The 14,197-nt window shown below is 38.8% G+C and overlaps 1 protein-coding gene across 4 annotated transcripts in view; it reads left to right on the top strand.

The window, feature by feature from the left end:
* ADAMTS6 (ADAM metallopeptidase with thrombospondin type 1 motif 6) overlaps positions 1-12,736 on the top strand; it is a 319,968-nt gene extending 307,232 nt beyond the window's left edge. For all 4 annotated transcript variants that reach the window (XM_038403172.2, XM_038403171.2, XM_043514172.1 and 1 more), the window contains 2 exons: positions 1,498-1,654; positions 10,592-12,736. In XM_038403172.2, the coding sequence (XP_038259100.1) occupies positions 1,498-1,654; positions 10,592-10,701 (267 nt within the window). In that variant the 3' untranslated portion in view covers positions 10,702-12,736. The remainder of the gene's footprint in view (positions 1-1,497; positions 1,655-10,591) is intronic.
* The last annotated feature ends 1,461 nt before the right edge of the window (positions 12,737-14,197 follow it).

Genomic DNA, 14,197 nt, shown 5'->3' with positions numbered 1-14,197 from the left:
AGCTCACTTCAAAATGCATCCGATGAAGTGAGCTGTAGCTCACGAAAGCTTATGCTCTAATAAATTTGTTAGTCTCTAAGGTGCCACCAGTACTCCTTTTCTTTTTGCGAATACAGACTAACACGGCTGCTACTCTGAAACCTGTCTCTTTAAGAAAATACTCAGGGTCAGGCGCCTGAAGGGCTGTTCAGACACAAGCAGCTGCCAGTAGCTCTGGACCTAAAGAAACAGCAGCACACACACATTCCCCCTGCTCAGTGGAGAGTGGGTACAGGGGCAGGAGAGGGACACCCTGACATCAGCTCCCCCCACAGTGCAGACAGGAGATCACAGGAGCAGTGGCAGCTTCACACAGCAGTGGAGCAGGGGGGAAGAGGGACACCCATACTCCAGAGGAGTCACCTGGCTCGGCTTTTCATCCAAATGCCCCCTTGCAGCTCTGGTCCCTCCCCTGCAGCTCCAAATGCTGCTGCTCCACCTCTGCCAGCCCAGCTGTCTCTTGGCAGGTCAGGTAGGAATCAGGCAAACCCTGCACACGGCGCCCCCCTTGGCGGGCCCACCCAGCTTTGACTTCAGTCATGCTTCCAGTGTATGGTCTCACCACATTTGTGTCCTGTGCCCTTTAAAAAGAGGGTGAGCTAGATCACTGTATTTTTATTTTTTTTTTTGCTCATTTTATTTTTATTTATTCATTATGCTTCACAGAAGCGGGCAACATAAAGGCTATTGGTTTTATGCAGGGATTGGAAAATGCTGTTTTCTTATTTTCTCTGAGATGGTTTAGCACATTGTTTTGAAATCTTGATGAATACCTCAATATTTCTATCCCCAGTGACGGAGGTCTCTCAAGGAAACTAGCAGGGATATTCAAATTCTTGTTCCCTTTGTATTTTTTTTCTCTGTGATCTGAGGTAAAAAAGTAATTAAATTCAGAGATGATGTCTTAGGGCTTGTTTATATGAACACTTAATTTGCAGCAAGCTTCTTATTAGCCTGCTGCACACTAAATATTCCCTAGTGTGCTTTAATCCACCCCACTTTGAAATAGTAGTGAAAGGTAGATGTACACCTCAGCTTGCTGTGCAGTAAGTGTTTGTATGGACAAGCTATTAGTGTTTATATAGACCAAACCTAAGGTAAAATAGAATCTCTCAGACTCAGCTTTGGGTTGATTCAGGGAACTAGTATTGCATTGTTCATCTCCTTTGTAAGCCAGATGCTTGGGTCTACAGTTAGAAATGCAAAATCCTAAACTGTTTATGAGTGCCCTTTGCTGTATTAGCCAAAGGAGGTGTTGAGAAATGCTGTATATGCTATCCTTGCCCAATGTTTTTTCTAACCACTACATGTCCATGGAATAATCTGTTCTGGAACACATGTCCTCAAGGGCTTTGTTTTTTCCATTTTATGTCTATGCCATTCCTGTTCACTCTTCTATCTTGTTTATATTTTAAAATTAGACCAAACTTGTTATCCTGATTTCTCTCTTGTCCTTAGTGTTCTGCACAATGCGGTCTGGGACAACAAATGCGAACAGTGCAGTGTCTCTCATATACTGGACAAGCATCCAGTGAGTGTCCAGATACTGTTAGACCTCCATCAATGCAACAGTGTGAAAGCAAATGTGACAGTACTCCCATTTCCAACACAGAAGGTGAGTTTGGCTTCTTAATATATTTCATCCCTAAAAAGATTAGAGCTGGATGACTAATATTCATGAATAATGTATTGATCTTTTTTTGTCCAATCACGGAATGATTTATCTACAAATATTTTTTCATTACTCAGCCAGCTCTAATCTGGAGACTACTGTGCAAATACAAATATCATAGAGCAGTCATCATTAAAGAGGCAACATTTACCAGCAGTTACCATTGAGATATCACGCTCTTTTCCCCCTCTCTGTGCGTGTAAGAACTGAGGTACTGCAGCTACCACCATGTGGCAACTGTTTGTTTAATGAAAACCATGGCATTTACTTTGTAGTTTCAGCAAGACATTTCTACTTTTCATGATCCCACATGACCACTAAGTGCACTGGCCTTGGCCCATTTTACTTTTTAATGCATTTTTCCTATTACGTTTGGTAATATTTGCTTTCAGGGGCAAGCTCTTTGGGGCAGAGATCATAGGTGAAAGTCCCAGCCCTAGTAAAGTCCATGAGAGTTTTGCCATTGACTTTGAAATGCATCACCAAGACATTAATGGTTTTAAAAACATAATGTCTTTACCGATTTTCAATCAAACTTATTTTATTTATTATTATTATTTAGACCACACACACTTTATAAAAACAATGTCCTGGACTGCTACACCACCTCATTCCCGCAATTCATACATAATATCATGGATGAACTAACAGTATACACATTTTGCTCCATAAATGTTTCAGTCTCTCTTGATATATGTACTAGTGGGATCTTCTAATACATACAGAGACTCCATATATTCAAGGAACCATCAGAGTTTCTTGTGTATGTAGGATACCAATGAAAGCATTAGCAAAACTGTTTATTGTTGTTGTAGCCTGAGAGCCTAGTGGTAGAATTTTGTAACTACCTACCTCTTATCTTTCAATAAGATATTTGAGATTTTAAGCAGTCAGTCCTAGAATACATAGCAAGGCAGAAAGAGTGGAAAGTGTACTCCCTATCCATCGAATACCACTCACCCAATAACATTAACCAAGTGGTGACACCATGAGGGAAAAAATATCTAGTGGGCCTTAAAAAAATAAGTTTAATGTAACCTGGCACCACATGGCATCACTATGGGTCAGAGCTAAGATTGCATGTATAATTCCAATTCAGATATTACACCTGTTGTTAGCTGTCTATCAATTAAGACAGCAGTATAAAATAAATCCTGCACTTTTACAGGTCAAGAGCTAACTATTAATTTGCTGCAAAGAAATTGTCTTTTGTCCAGAGGAAGCAATGTAAAAAAAAGTCTTTATTAATGGGTATGATTTATTCCCTACTTATCACCTCTTAATTTCCAGACAAAAAGGTCATGCAATTTAGTACCACAGTGAAAGCCAAGAAAATGTTCTAGGAACAATAGAGGAAGGGATGGTATACATTCTTCTAATGAAGACAGTTGTTCTAATTTTTATCTTAACAGTTTTAAAAGTTACATTGCCACATTTCTGCCCTTGGCTCCCAGTGAAGATATTCATTGGAGGTTGGTGACATATGAAAGTAGTTAGGGAGGATTGCTAAAGATGCCGTTAGAGCCGATTTATATTACCTAGTATAGATCATAATGTATATTGATTCCAACAAAGATAAGCAGTGCCTACTGTGTCTCAAAGTGATTAGGAATACACACACCTGTGATCACAATTTGCCCCTCAATTATGAATCATTAAAAAGCCAAAATTTCAAAAATAGGCAACTAGATTTTGACTGCAAAACTACTGGTTTTTCCTCTCAATTTCAGGAGATTACAAATAGCTGTATGTATAAGCATCTGATATCTGTAGTTAAATACTAAATATATGCATGTAAACTGTATTGTCTCAGAATAATGTGTACATACCATACATTTTCTGTGTATAGCCTTAAACAAAATTCTCTTAAATATAATAGGAGGTGAAGTTTCTTGAATTAATAGATGAACTGGCCCTTGTCCATTTAATCTACATGACCAAATTGCTTTTGTTATAATGTCACCCTTGAAGTAAATGATCAGGCAAAGTCTTTTAACATGGTGGTGGTGACAAAACTTTTAGGATTTCAAGAATTTACTAATCCTAAAGATCATAACTAATGTGAGGCTTTTATTTCATAAAATCTTTTCTTCTTATGAAGATCAACCACTTTCCATTCATCTAACATGAGACTAAACTAAGCGGACAATTCCAGCTGCTCTTAGTGAGACTACTTAAAATTATTTCATTTCTAAACAAGCAAAAAAAATTGAGGAGTTATACATTTGGTACAAAGCTGAAGTCAAAATGAATGTTAGTCCACATAACCAGAATGGAACCAGATTGCTAGCATGTAAAATTCAAAAGCTTGTAGAGGAGTTTTTAAACTAAAGGGCTGGAGGAAAACTGACAAGTGCAGAGTACCATCAGGTTCAGACAGACATATCCTGTAGGGGAGGATTTATTAAAGGGGATAGTCTATATCCTAGTAAAGAGGAGAAGACAGAAATTGATAAATTAGAGATAGGAACTGAAGAGAAATCATCAAACTAAAGAATCCCATTCAATTACATCACATGAAGGCAGACAACTAAATACTGACAATTTGTATAAGTGCTTGTATACAAATGCTAGAAGGTCTAAGTAATAAGATGGGTGAACTTCTGTGCCTGGTATTAAATAAGGATATTGAAATAATAGGCATAGCAGAAACTTGATGGAACAATGATAGTCAATGGGACACAGTAATAGCAAGGTACAAAATATATCTGAGTATGTTGTGCTGGTGGGGGAATGACACTGTATGTGAAAGAAAGCAGAGTCAAATATAGTAAAAATGTGAATAAATCAAACAGTGTCATGGAATCTCTATGCTTGAATTTGAAAGAAATTCCATGCTTGAATAATAAGAGCATAGCAGTAGGAGTATATTACCTATCACCTGACCATCATGTCTTTCTAATATCCTGGGACTGACATGGCTACAACTACACTGCTTACAGGATGGTGATTGTGAAATGCTCAGGGAGATTGGGCGGGGGGGCTACAAAAAACAGAAAACCCAGTATTGGGGGATTTCAACTATCCCCATAGCGAATGGGTAAATGTCACCTCAGGACTGCTTGCAGAGTTAAAATTTCTAGACACCATTAATGACTGCTTCTTGAAGCACCTAATCCTGGAACCTACAAAGGGAGTGACAATTCTTGATTTAGTCCTAGGTGGAGCACAGGATCTCGTCCAAGCAGCGACTATGGCTGAACTGCTTGGTAATACAAACCATAATGTCAAATTTAACATACTTGTACGAAGAAAATTACAAATAAATTCACCATAGTAGCATTTAAGTTCAAAAAGGAGGACACACAAAAGTGAGGAAGGTAGTTAAACAGAAATTAAAAGGAACTGTTACAAGAGTGAAATGCCTGCAAGTTGCATAGAAACTCTAAAAACACCGTAAGAGAACTGCAGAAAAAATGTATACCCTAAAGGAAAAAAAAATCAGGAGTAAAATTTGCCACCAGGGCTAAAGAGAGTTAGAGGCAATTATAGGCAAAAAGACATCCTTCAAAAATTGGAAGTCAAATCCTATTGAGGAAAATAGAAAGGCACATAAACTCTGGCAAGTTCACTGTAAAAGTATAATTCGGAAAGCTGAAAGAATTAAGAGCAACTAGCAAAAATACACAAAAACTAACAGCAAAATTTTTTTAATTACATCAGGAGCAGGAAGCTTACCTAACAATCAGTGGGGATACTGAATGTTGGAGATACTAAAGAAACTCTCCAGGAAGACAAAGCTGTCGTGGAGATTCTAAATGAATTCTTTTTATTGGTCTTCACTGCAGATGATGCAAGGGAGATTCCCACATCTGGGCCAGTCTTTTTAGATGACAAATTTGAGGAACTCTCCCAGATTGAGGCTTCAGTAGAGGTGGTTTTAGAAAAAATTGAAAAACTGTAATAAGTCACCAAGACCAGATGGTTTTCACCAAGAGTTCTGAAGGAACTTAAATATGAAATTGTAGAGCTACTAATTATGATATGTAGCTGTAATGAGGCGGGACCTCCTGCTGGCACTGTGGCACCTCCTGCTGGTTGTCTAGAGAATTAGCTCTTCCAGCCCAGAGCACCCTTTACTGGGTATCTCGCCTGCTGCTGGCCTCAGTGCCCCTTTACCTTGGGGTGCTGCCCCCTGTCAGTACACCCACACTCTGAGTCTGCCTTCTCAGGGGAACCCCCCAACCCTCTATCCCCACCTCACCACAGTGGCTCCTGCCAGTCAGCACCTAGCCCCCGTTCACTGGGGCAGACTGCAGTCTGTAATGGCCACTCATCCCAGGCAAGGGGGGGTTTGGACCTGCTGCCTTTGCCTAATCCCGGGCTGCACCTCTGCAACCCCTGTACCAACTTTGGCCTTGCACAAGGCCTGCAGCTTGGGGAGTTGCCAGGCTGGAGCTCCCGCCCCCGCCCCACAGCCCCCGCCCCACAGCCCCCACCCCACAGCCCTTCTCCTTCCAAGGCTGAAGAGAGATTCTGCCTGAGCACCTAGCTAGCAGCCCTTTTATAGGGCCAGCTGCAGCCTGATTGAGGCATGTCCCCAGCTGTGGCTATCTCCCCAGTCAGCCTAGCATATTGGCTCTCCGGGGCAGCCCTTTCCCAGGGTTGTTTTAACCCCTTCAGGCTGGAGTGGGTGACCACCCCGCTAGAGAAGCCTATTGCTTAAATCAGTCTCTGTACCAGATGACTGGAGGATAGCTAATGTAATGCAATTTTTAATAAAGGGCTTCAGAGGAAATACTGGCAATTACAGGCTGGCAAGCCTAATTTCAGTACCAGGCAAATTGGTTGAAATTATAGTAAAGAACAGAATTATCAGATACATAGATAAACATGTTATGTTGGGGAAGAGTCAACATGGCTTTTGTAAAGGGAAATCATGCCTCACCAATTTATTAGAACTTTTGACGGTGTCAGCAAGCATGTGGACAAGAGGGATCCAGTTGTTATAGTGTAGTTAAACTTTCAGAAAGTCTTTGACATGATTCAACACCCAAGGCTCTTAAGCAAGCTAAGCCATCATGGGATAAGAGGGAAGTTGCTCTCATGGATCACTAGCTGGTTAAAAGATAGTAAACAAAGGGTAAGAATAACTGGTCGGTTTTCACAATGGAGAGAGGTAAATAGCGAGGTCTCCCAAGGATGTGTACTGGGATCAGTGTTATTCAACATATTCATAAATGATATGAAAAAAGAGTAAACAGCGAGGTGGCAAAGTTTGCAGATGATGCAAAATGACTCAAGGTAGCGAAGTCCAAAGCTGAGTGTGAAGAGTTACAAAGGGATCTCACAAAACTGGGTGACTGGGCAACAAAACAGCATATGAATTGTCATGTTGAAAAGTGTAAAGTAATGCACATTGGAAAACATAATCAATCTACATACAAAACTATGGGATGTACGTTAGCTTTTACCACTCAAGAAAGAGATCTTGGAGGCATTGAAAACATCCACTCAGTATGCAGGGGCAGTCAAAAAAGCTAACGGAATGTTAAGAACCATAGTAAAGGATTAGACAGAAAATATCAATATGCCACTATATAATTCCGTGCAATACCTACATCTTGAATACTGCATGCAGTTCTGATCATCTCAAAAAAGATATGTCATCAGCTGTTGGCTGTGTGTGTGTAATTTTTGCGTGCTACACTGGCTCTGGCCAGATAGCCCATACAGCAGTCTCCAATTGAGCTGCCCAATAACCACAGACCCGTTAGTAGTTAAGACACCTGGCCAGGTTTATTGTTGACAAAGAACAGTCTTAGTATCCTATGAACTCTACAGGACCACTAACACATGTATACCTGTAAAAATGGATGCAGCTCATCAGCGGCGGGACTTTCCACTGCTCCTAAGCTGGCCAAAGACACTCTCTTTCAGACTCCATTTTATACAAACAAGATATGTATTGCCCCTCTGATGGGGTTAGTTGCCACCCATTACTTTGTACATATTGGTTCAATCAAAACATCTCTATCCATCACACTGTCATCCTGACTTTATCTTTAAAAGGGGTCAACAGGTTCCTGTTGTCTTTGGGAAATGTGTTTGTACCAACTTGGTATTGGGGTGTTCTGGTACCACCCTTCTGGAATGTGTTTACACAAGTGTCCTGTGCCTAGCACTTCTCAGGAATGTGTGTGTTTTTGCAATACCAGCCTTATTCTTGCCAAATTCTGTGAGCCTGCTCACGGCCTGCCTCTTGCTAACTTTGCTTTATATTAGCAAGGCTTGATCACTACGTTAGTTCAGACCAAACACCGGGCCTCTGATACAAGGGCTTATGTCTCAGGCGCTCTCTCTACTACAATTAGAATTGGAAAAAGTTCGGAGAAGGGCAACAAAAATTATTAGGGGCATGGAATGTCTTCCATATGAGGAGAGATTTAAAAACACTCAGACTAGAGACAACTAAGGGGGGATATAATAGAGGTCTATAAAATCATGAATGGTGTAGAGAAAATGAAATAGGAAGTGTTATTTCCCCCTTCATATAGTTCAAGAATCAGGGGTCACACAATGAAATTAATAGGCAGCAGGTTTAAAACAAAGATAAGGAAGTACTTCTTCACACAATGCACAGGCAACTGTGGAATTTGTTGCCAGGGAATGTTGGGAAGAGCAAAAAGTGTAATTGGGTTAAAAAACTAATTAGCTAAGTTCATGGAGGATAGGTCTCCCAATGGCTATTAGCAAAGATGGTCAGGGATGCAATGCCACACTTCAGGTGTTCCTAAATCTCTGATTGCCAGAAGCTGGGACTGGACAAGAGGATGAATCTCTCAAAATTGCCTTGTTCTGTTCATTCTCTCTGAAGCCTCTGGCACTGGCCAGTGTCAGAAGATAGGACACTGAGCTAGATGGACCACTGGTCTGACCATTCTTATGGTCTATTTGGTGTGTTTGAATCTGGCAGCCTATGTCACACTCAACTTGATAAAGTTCAGAGGCATTTTTGTCTGGGAAAGTGTAACTGGTAGTACATGAAAGATCAGAGTCAAGATAGGGATATGAGAATGAGAAAAAGAAAGCAATGATATTTCTTGTCACATTTAACATCTGCTTGAGCTCTTTGTTTCTGCAAACCCTTCATTGGAGAGTTAGCGCATAGTACGACAGGTTTTGACAAATTGTCACTGATAAGGGTAACATTATATTTGCTGTTAGAAATTAATTACTGATAGCATATACCATGGCATTTGAAATATTATTCAGAATGATTTTATTTTCTAAGTACATATGGCAGCTGAATCCAGACTTTCAAGGTCACCTAAAACTCTACCTGAATGCCATTTTATCTTCTTTTAGTTTATGTAGTGCATCTTTGCAGTCTCACTAGCTGAAGACATCATGTCATGTAGTATATATTGCTGTTGTGTAACACTTAAATTTATGGTATACTCTGATCTGGTCACAGAGTTCAGGAAAGGAGTGGTTAATATTTGTGGTTTACTGGTGATTAAGTAACAGTGGGTTCTGTAGATATCATTCCCACAAGGAATAAGAATGGCTCTGCTAAACCTCGTCCCTATAACCACAATCCCATGTGGAAGAGGCTATTTCATCAATCACATATCTATTTCAAAACTGTTTTTTAAAACAATAGCTGTGAGAAGCTTCCAAAGTACTGTGCCCACCATCATCCAAATAGCCACTTGCTGAAATAGGCCAGTGTGTGTCCATAGAGGGGGTAAAGCAAAGAAAGGTGGAATGGAGATTCTGGAAATATTATGAAGCCTTTGGGGCAAATCCTACTTGGTTAAAATGCATGCAACCCCACACCGAATCATTGAATCAGAGAAATGTAGGTTTGGAAGGCTACTCAAGAAGTGATCAAGTCCAGCCCCATGCTCTGAGGCAGGACTACATAAACCTAGACCATTCCTGACAGTTGTTTGTTTAACCTTTTCTTAAAAACTTCTAATGAGGGTGATTCCACAAACTCCAATAAAGGAGGTGAGGCTTTTTGCCAAAGACTGGAGAAACATTTATCTTTCCCCAGTTTGTACATCACTCTGGGGCTTAGGCATCCGGACGCCTAGAGTGATGCAGCAGTGTGGATGTGCAGAGACAGAAATATAAGCGGGGAAACATAGGGACCTTTCACTGCAGAAATATAGGTGCCAAGCAAGTCTAGGTAGCTATAGGTTTCAGTCACAGCTGACCAGGATTTTATGAATACCAGTGCGGCCTGATTCTCGGATTTAAGCATCTAAAGTGGCAGTTAGGCATCTAACTCCTTTTGTGAATGTAGACCTAAGTAAGAAAAAGCCTTATATGGCTGTGAGTTACAAGTATAGAAATGGCTTGTCTCCCTGCAGAATATAAAGTGTTGATGCAAAAGAACAAAACCTACAGTAAAACTCTCAATGACATGCTGTGCTATACAGTCAGTAAACTCACACTGCTAATACCTTTACTAATACTTTTCATTTTCCCAGTCACTGCTAGCGGTAATGCATGTTCTACTTCAGGGAATCTTATAAGTGCACAGATGTGGTACCAAACAATGCAACCCAGGCTAGATTTTGGATAACCTTTCACTGATGAATAAATTACTCCTGAGAAAGAAGCTAAAAAAATTACAAGAACAATTACTCATATTTCTTAGCTGTCTAAAGTGATCACTTATCCCAACAAATAGTAATTTTTTCAGCATAAAGTGGGCATGCTTATAAATGTCTGAGAGAGAAGACCTGCAAATATTTGAATTACTTTTTAAAATATACTGTATCTGTTAAACTCCTAGTAGAAAGAACATTTACACAGAGAGCAAGGTGGATAGACAAAGCAGAAGCATGCTAAGTCTCAATAGCTTTCCTTTTGTACCTTTTTAATTTGTCTATCTTATATGTTCCCTTTTATGCCCTCAATCATCAGAGTGCAAAGATGTGAACAAAGTGGCTTATTGCCCACTGGTGCTGAAGTTCAAGTTCTGCAGCCGAGCATACTTCAGACAGATGTGCTGTAAGACCTGCCAAGGACACTGACCCACAGAAAGCAAGAGAGAGTGCCTTGTTATATCATTGTGGAAATGTGTCCATCGAAGAGAGCCACACAGCGGAATGGGATTGAGGTCCTTGCAAATGCATTACCCTGTGGAAAACGTAACCACTGGTCAGCCCCAGCTGACAGGATTTCAATATTATTTTAACTTCTGTGAAGTGGGATTTATTCATCCAAAGTGCTGGACACAGTATAAGGAGGGCATGCCAAATTGGAAAGATCCACACAACACATATAGAATAGTTTACTGTGGAACATTTGTGTTCTTTTGACTAAATCCAATAGTCTGTTTACCTCCTTGGACCATTAAAGTAATTTTTATTATGGACTTAGCAATGACACTGAATCCATTTATATTTAAAACTGTTTAAAATGTAGCTGTTATGACTTGGTCTACTATTGAAGTAAAGAAGAATCAAACATCTTAAGTCATAGCTTAAAAATGTTAACTATTTTATCTCATTACACAGCATCACAATTTAAATTATAAAATGGGCTTGGAAATGTTATTTAAGGAGCAATTATAAATCTGAAGTAAAGAAAATTATATTTTTCCTTCATTCCACCTAATTCCCTTAGGAGTAATCCATATTTGCTGAACACTGCTGTGAGCCATATATAAAGCTAAACTAAACAAAACAACCATGAAGAACTTAGTTTTAAGAGGTGCAACAGTTATTGCAGGTGTGCATGAAATACAAGTGTGCTAATAAATCTGTGCTACAGATATATAGCCATTTTGCCATTGTACAAGTGAAGCTGAGATGTCCACTAAAAGGGAAAAACATTTCAATACAATGGAGAAGCCAAATTTCAATTGTGGTGAAGACCAGAATGCTGCGTACTTCACTACTAATGTATAGGCTTACATTTTATTACTCCAATTCACTTTTGTTTACATCACTAGCCACAGAGAGGCATCTAGTCATGATACTCCCTACTCACCATCACCAAGAAGTTCTAGTGCAAAAGATAAATGTACTATGTAATAATAAGCCAGTCTCTCTGCAAACTTTGCTGGCAACTATAGTGTTCCCTTCTCTGATACAGTAGAAGGGCATTTATTTATGAGAGGAAGTGTTTGAATGCACAGGTTTGGAGACTGTAAGAGAGTGAGCAAGGATTACAACCAAAGAATAAAAGAGTTATGGGGACCTTTTGGTCATATTATCATAATTTTAATACTCACTGAATACTTTTTTTAGTTAATACTCTGAATTGCATTTAAATGTGAAACCAAACTACTTGGGCAAGTCAGATCCAGAATTTACCATAAATAAATCTTCATTTCATACTCCTCTTCCCCTTCCCCTCTTGATAGAAGGTTCAACAAGGAGATAAGAAAAGTGGATTATTATTATATTAATGTTTATATTAATATATTGTACTTGAACATTTGCAGTTTGCAGCAGGTACGTGATGAATGTGCTTTTGTGACCAACTATGTCTCCTTTGTTGTAGTGCAATTAAAATTATGTGAACAACACCTTGTGTTAACACTAAAAATCAAATGGCACTTTTTTAAAAAAAGTACTCTTTCAAGGAAACAAGTAAGTTCAATAAATCACATGAAACCTAAATGTCAGTGTATTGAACAAATAATAAGCCAAATGTGTTGCACACTATTTACTAATGTGAATTAACAAGGAAAAAATAGATATTCTTAGCAGGATTCTTGTACTATAAAACATGTTGACAATCTATATGTGGCATTTTATGTAGCCCACTTATTCAGAACCATCAAACTCCTGTCATCTGCTACCTCTTGACAGTGTTTTTCACTTCCTTACACATGTGACCAGTGGAATTCATTTCCAGTAAGCATGACTTTACTCGCATATGGCCATCTGCTGCTCTCAGTCCCTGTGTACGCAACTCCCGTTGTCACTGGTTCTCAATAAATACAAAAATAAAAACTGGCAGTTGCATATATGGATCAAGGACAGGGTATAGCCCTTAGATAATGAGTGAATTACCTTTATAAATCCTATTGAGAGAATAACTTGGTGCTAGCATGTGTTGACTAAGTCAAAAATATGACAAAAGGGAAAGGTGTTGCTGTGGCATTCTCTAAGCAAGCAACTTCTTTGTATCAGGATCTGGTTTTCTCCAGGGCATAATTGTGTTTATTAGCTAATGTGTCTGTTCAACTAACAAGAAAGGGTTTTTTTTTTGTTTTTTTTAATGTATTCAAAGTGAACCTTTTTTTTTTTTACCTCACTTAGGACATTAAAGTTGCAAGGAGTGTTTCCACAGACACATTTTGCTCTCTCACTGGTGCTAGAGGACTAGGGAGTCCAATGTTTACTCTGCAACTTAAAACAGCACTGAGGTTGGAAATTTAAGGAACTCCCTGGAGCAACATTGATTTGCATTGTTAAAGGGAACAAAATCCAGAATGTATTTGAATTTACAAATTAAACAACACTTCAGACTAAGTCCTGAAAATAAAACCTAATTGAAAAAGGAAAAAAAAAATCATTGGTTTCCCCAGCACAGTTCATTGCTGCTGCTACACTGTAGCCACCTATGTAAGCTAAGCTAAATAACGTTATATTCTTAAGTAGTGACAACAGGACTATTTGTATAGGCTGTATAAATATCACAGGCCTAGAATCAAATAGTAGAGTACTAAATACCCAGAGCAATCTGGTGCCAGTACTTCCATTCAACAACATTACCAACTGAAGCAGATCAAACTAAAAGGAAAAAAAACTCTATAAATAAAACCCCTCAAAGTGTATACACCCAGAAATAATCCATTTCATTAGGAACTTTGTTAATGGAGTGAATGTCACATAGATATCCTTAATAATACAGACTGAAGATGCCTTTGTATTATGGTGATTAGTTGCTTATTATTTTATACTCAGTATTAATGTGGTACACTGTTACTTTATTATTATTTTTTGCTTTTGTAAATTATATTCTAATTTATTGTCATATTTCCTAACACATGTTCTACATGCATTCTCCTGCTTGTAATGAAAACAAAAATATTGTAACACTTGATGCAGTGAAATTCCACACCAGGCACAGATTTGTTTTTAACATAGTTAATTTAGTAAAATAAAACTGCAGCTTTTAAAAATGGCGTCCATGGTAAAGTCGTCTGTTCCCTGACATACAGATTCTAGAATTCTACAAGCACACATATTTCCTTCCTTCATCAAATACATTTAAAACCGTATAGGATGTTTTCTTTCCTATTCATAGATAAGACATCTATATGTTGTCTCAGAAGTCTGTCCCTGACTGCAGCAATATTTATCATATGTGAGAATAACAATGAAGACAGGAACTGTGAAAGACTAAATCATCTACATTATTAGGAAAATATTTTAGTTAAGCAATAAATGTTAAAAGAGATCAAATCAGGAAAAGAATTAATGGGCAGCAGAACAACCTGCACCCAGTCAGTAACAAAATGTCTCTGACATTGTGCTTTTAGAGTTCCAGCAACATTTGCCATGACCTTTT

The sequence above is a fragment of the Dermochelys coriacea genome, chromosome 5, assembly GCF_009764565.3.
Source record: "Dermochelys coriacea isolate rDerCor1 chromosome 5, rDerCor1.pri.v4, whole genome shotgun sequence".
In the NCBI taxonomy this organism is placed as follows: Eukaryota; Metazoa; Chordata; order Testudines; family Dermochelyidae; genus Dermochelys; species Dermochelys coriacea.
The sequence above is the reverse complement of the archived record's forward strand: the minus strand, read 5'-3'. Positions and strand labels throughout refer to the sequence as shown.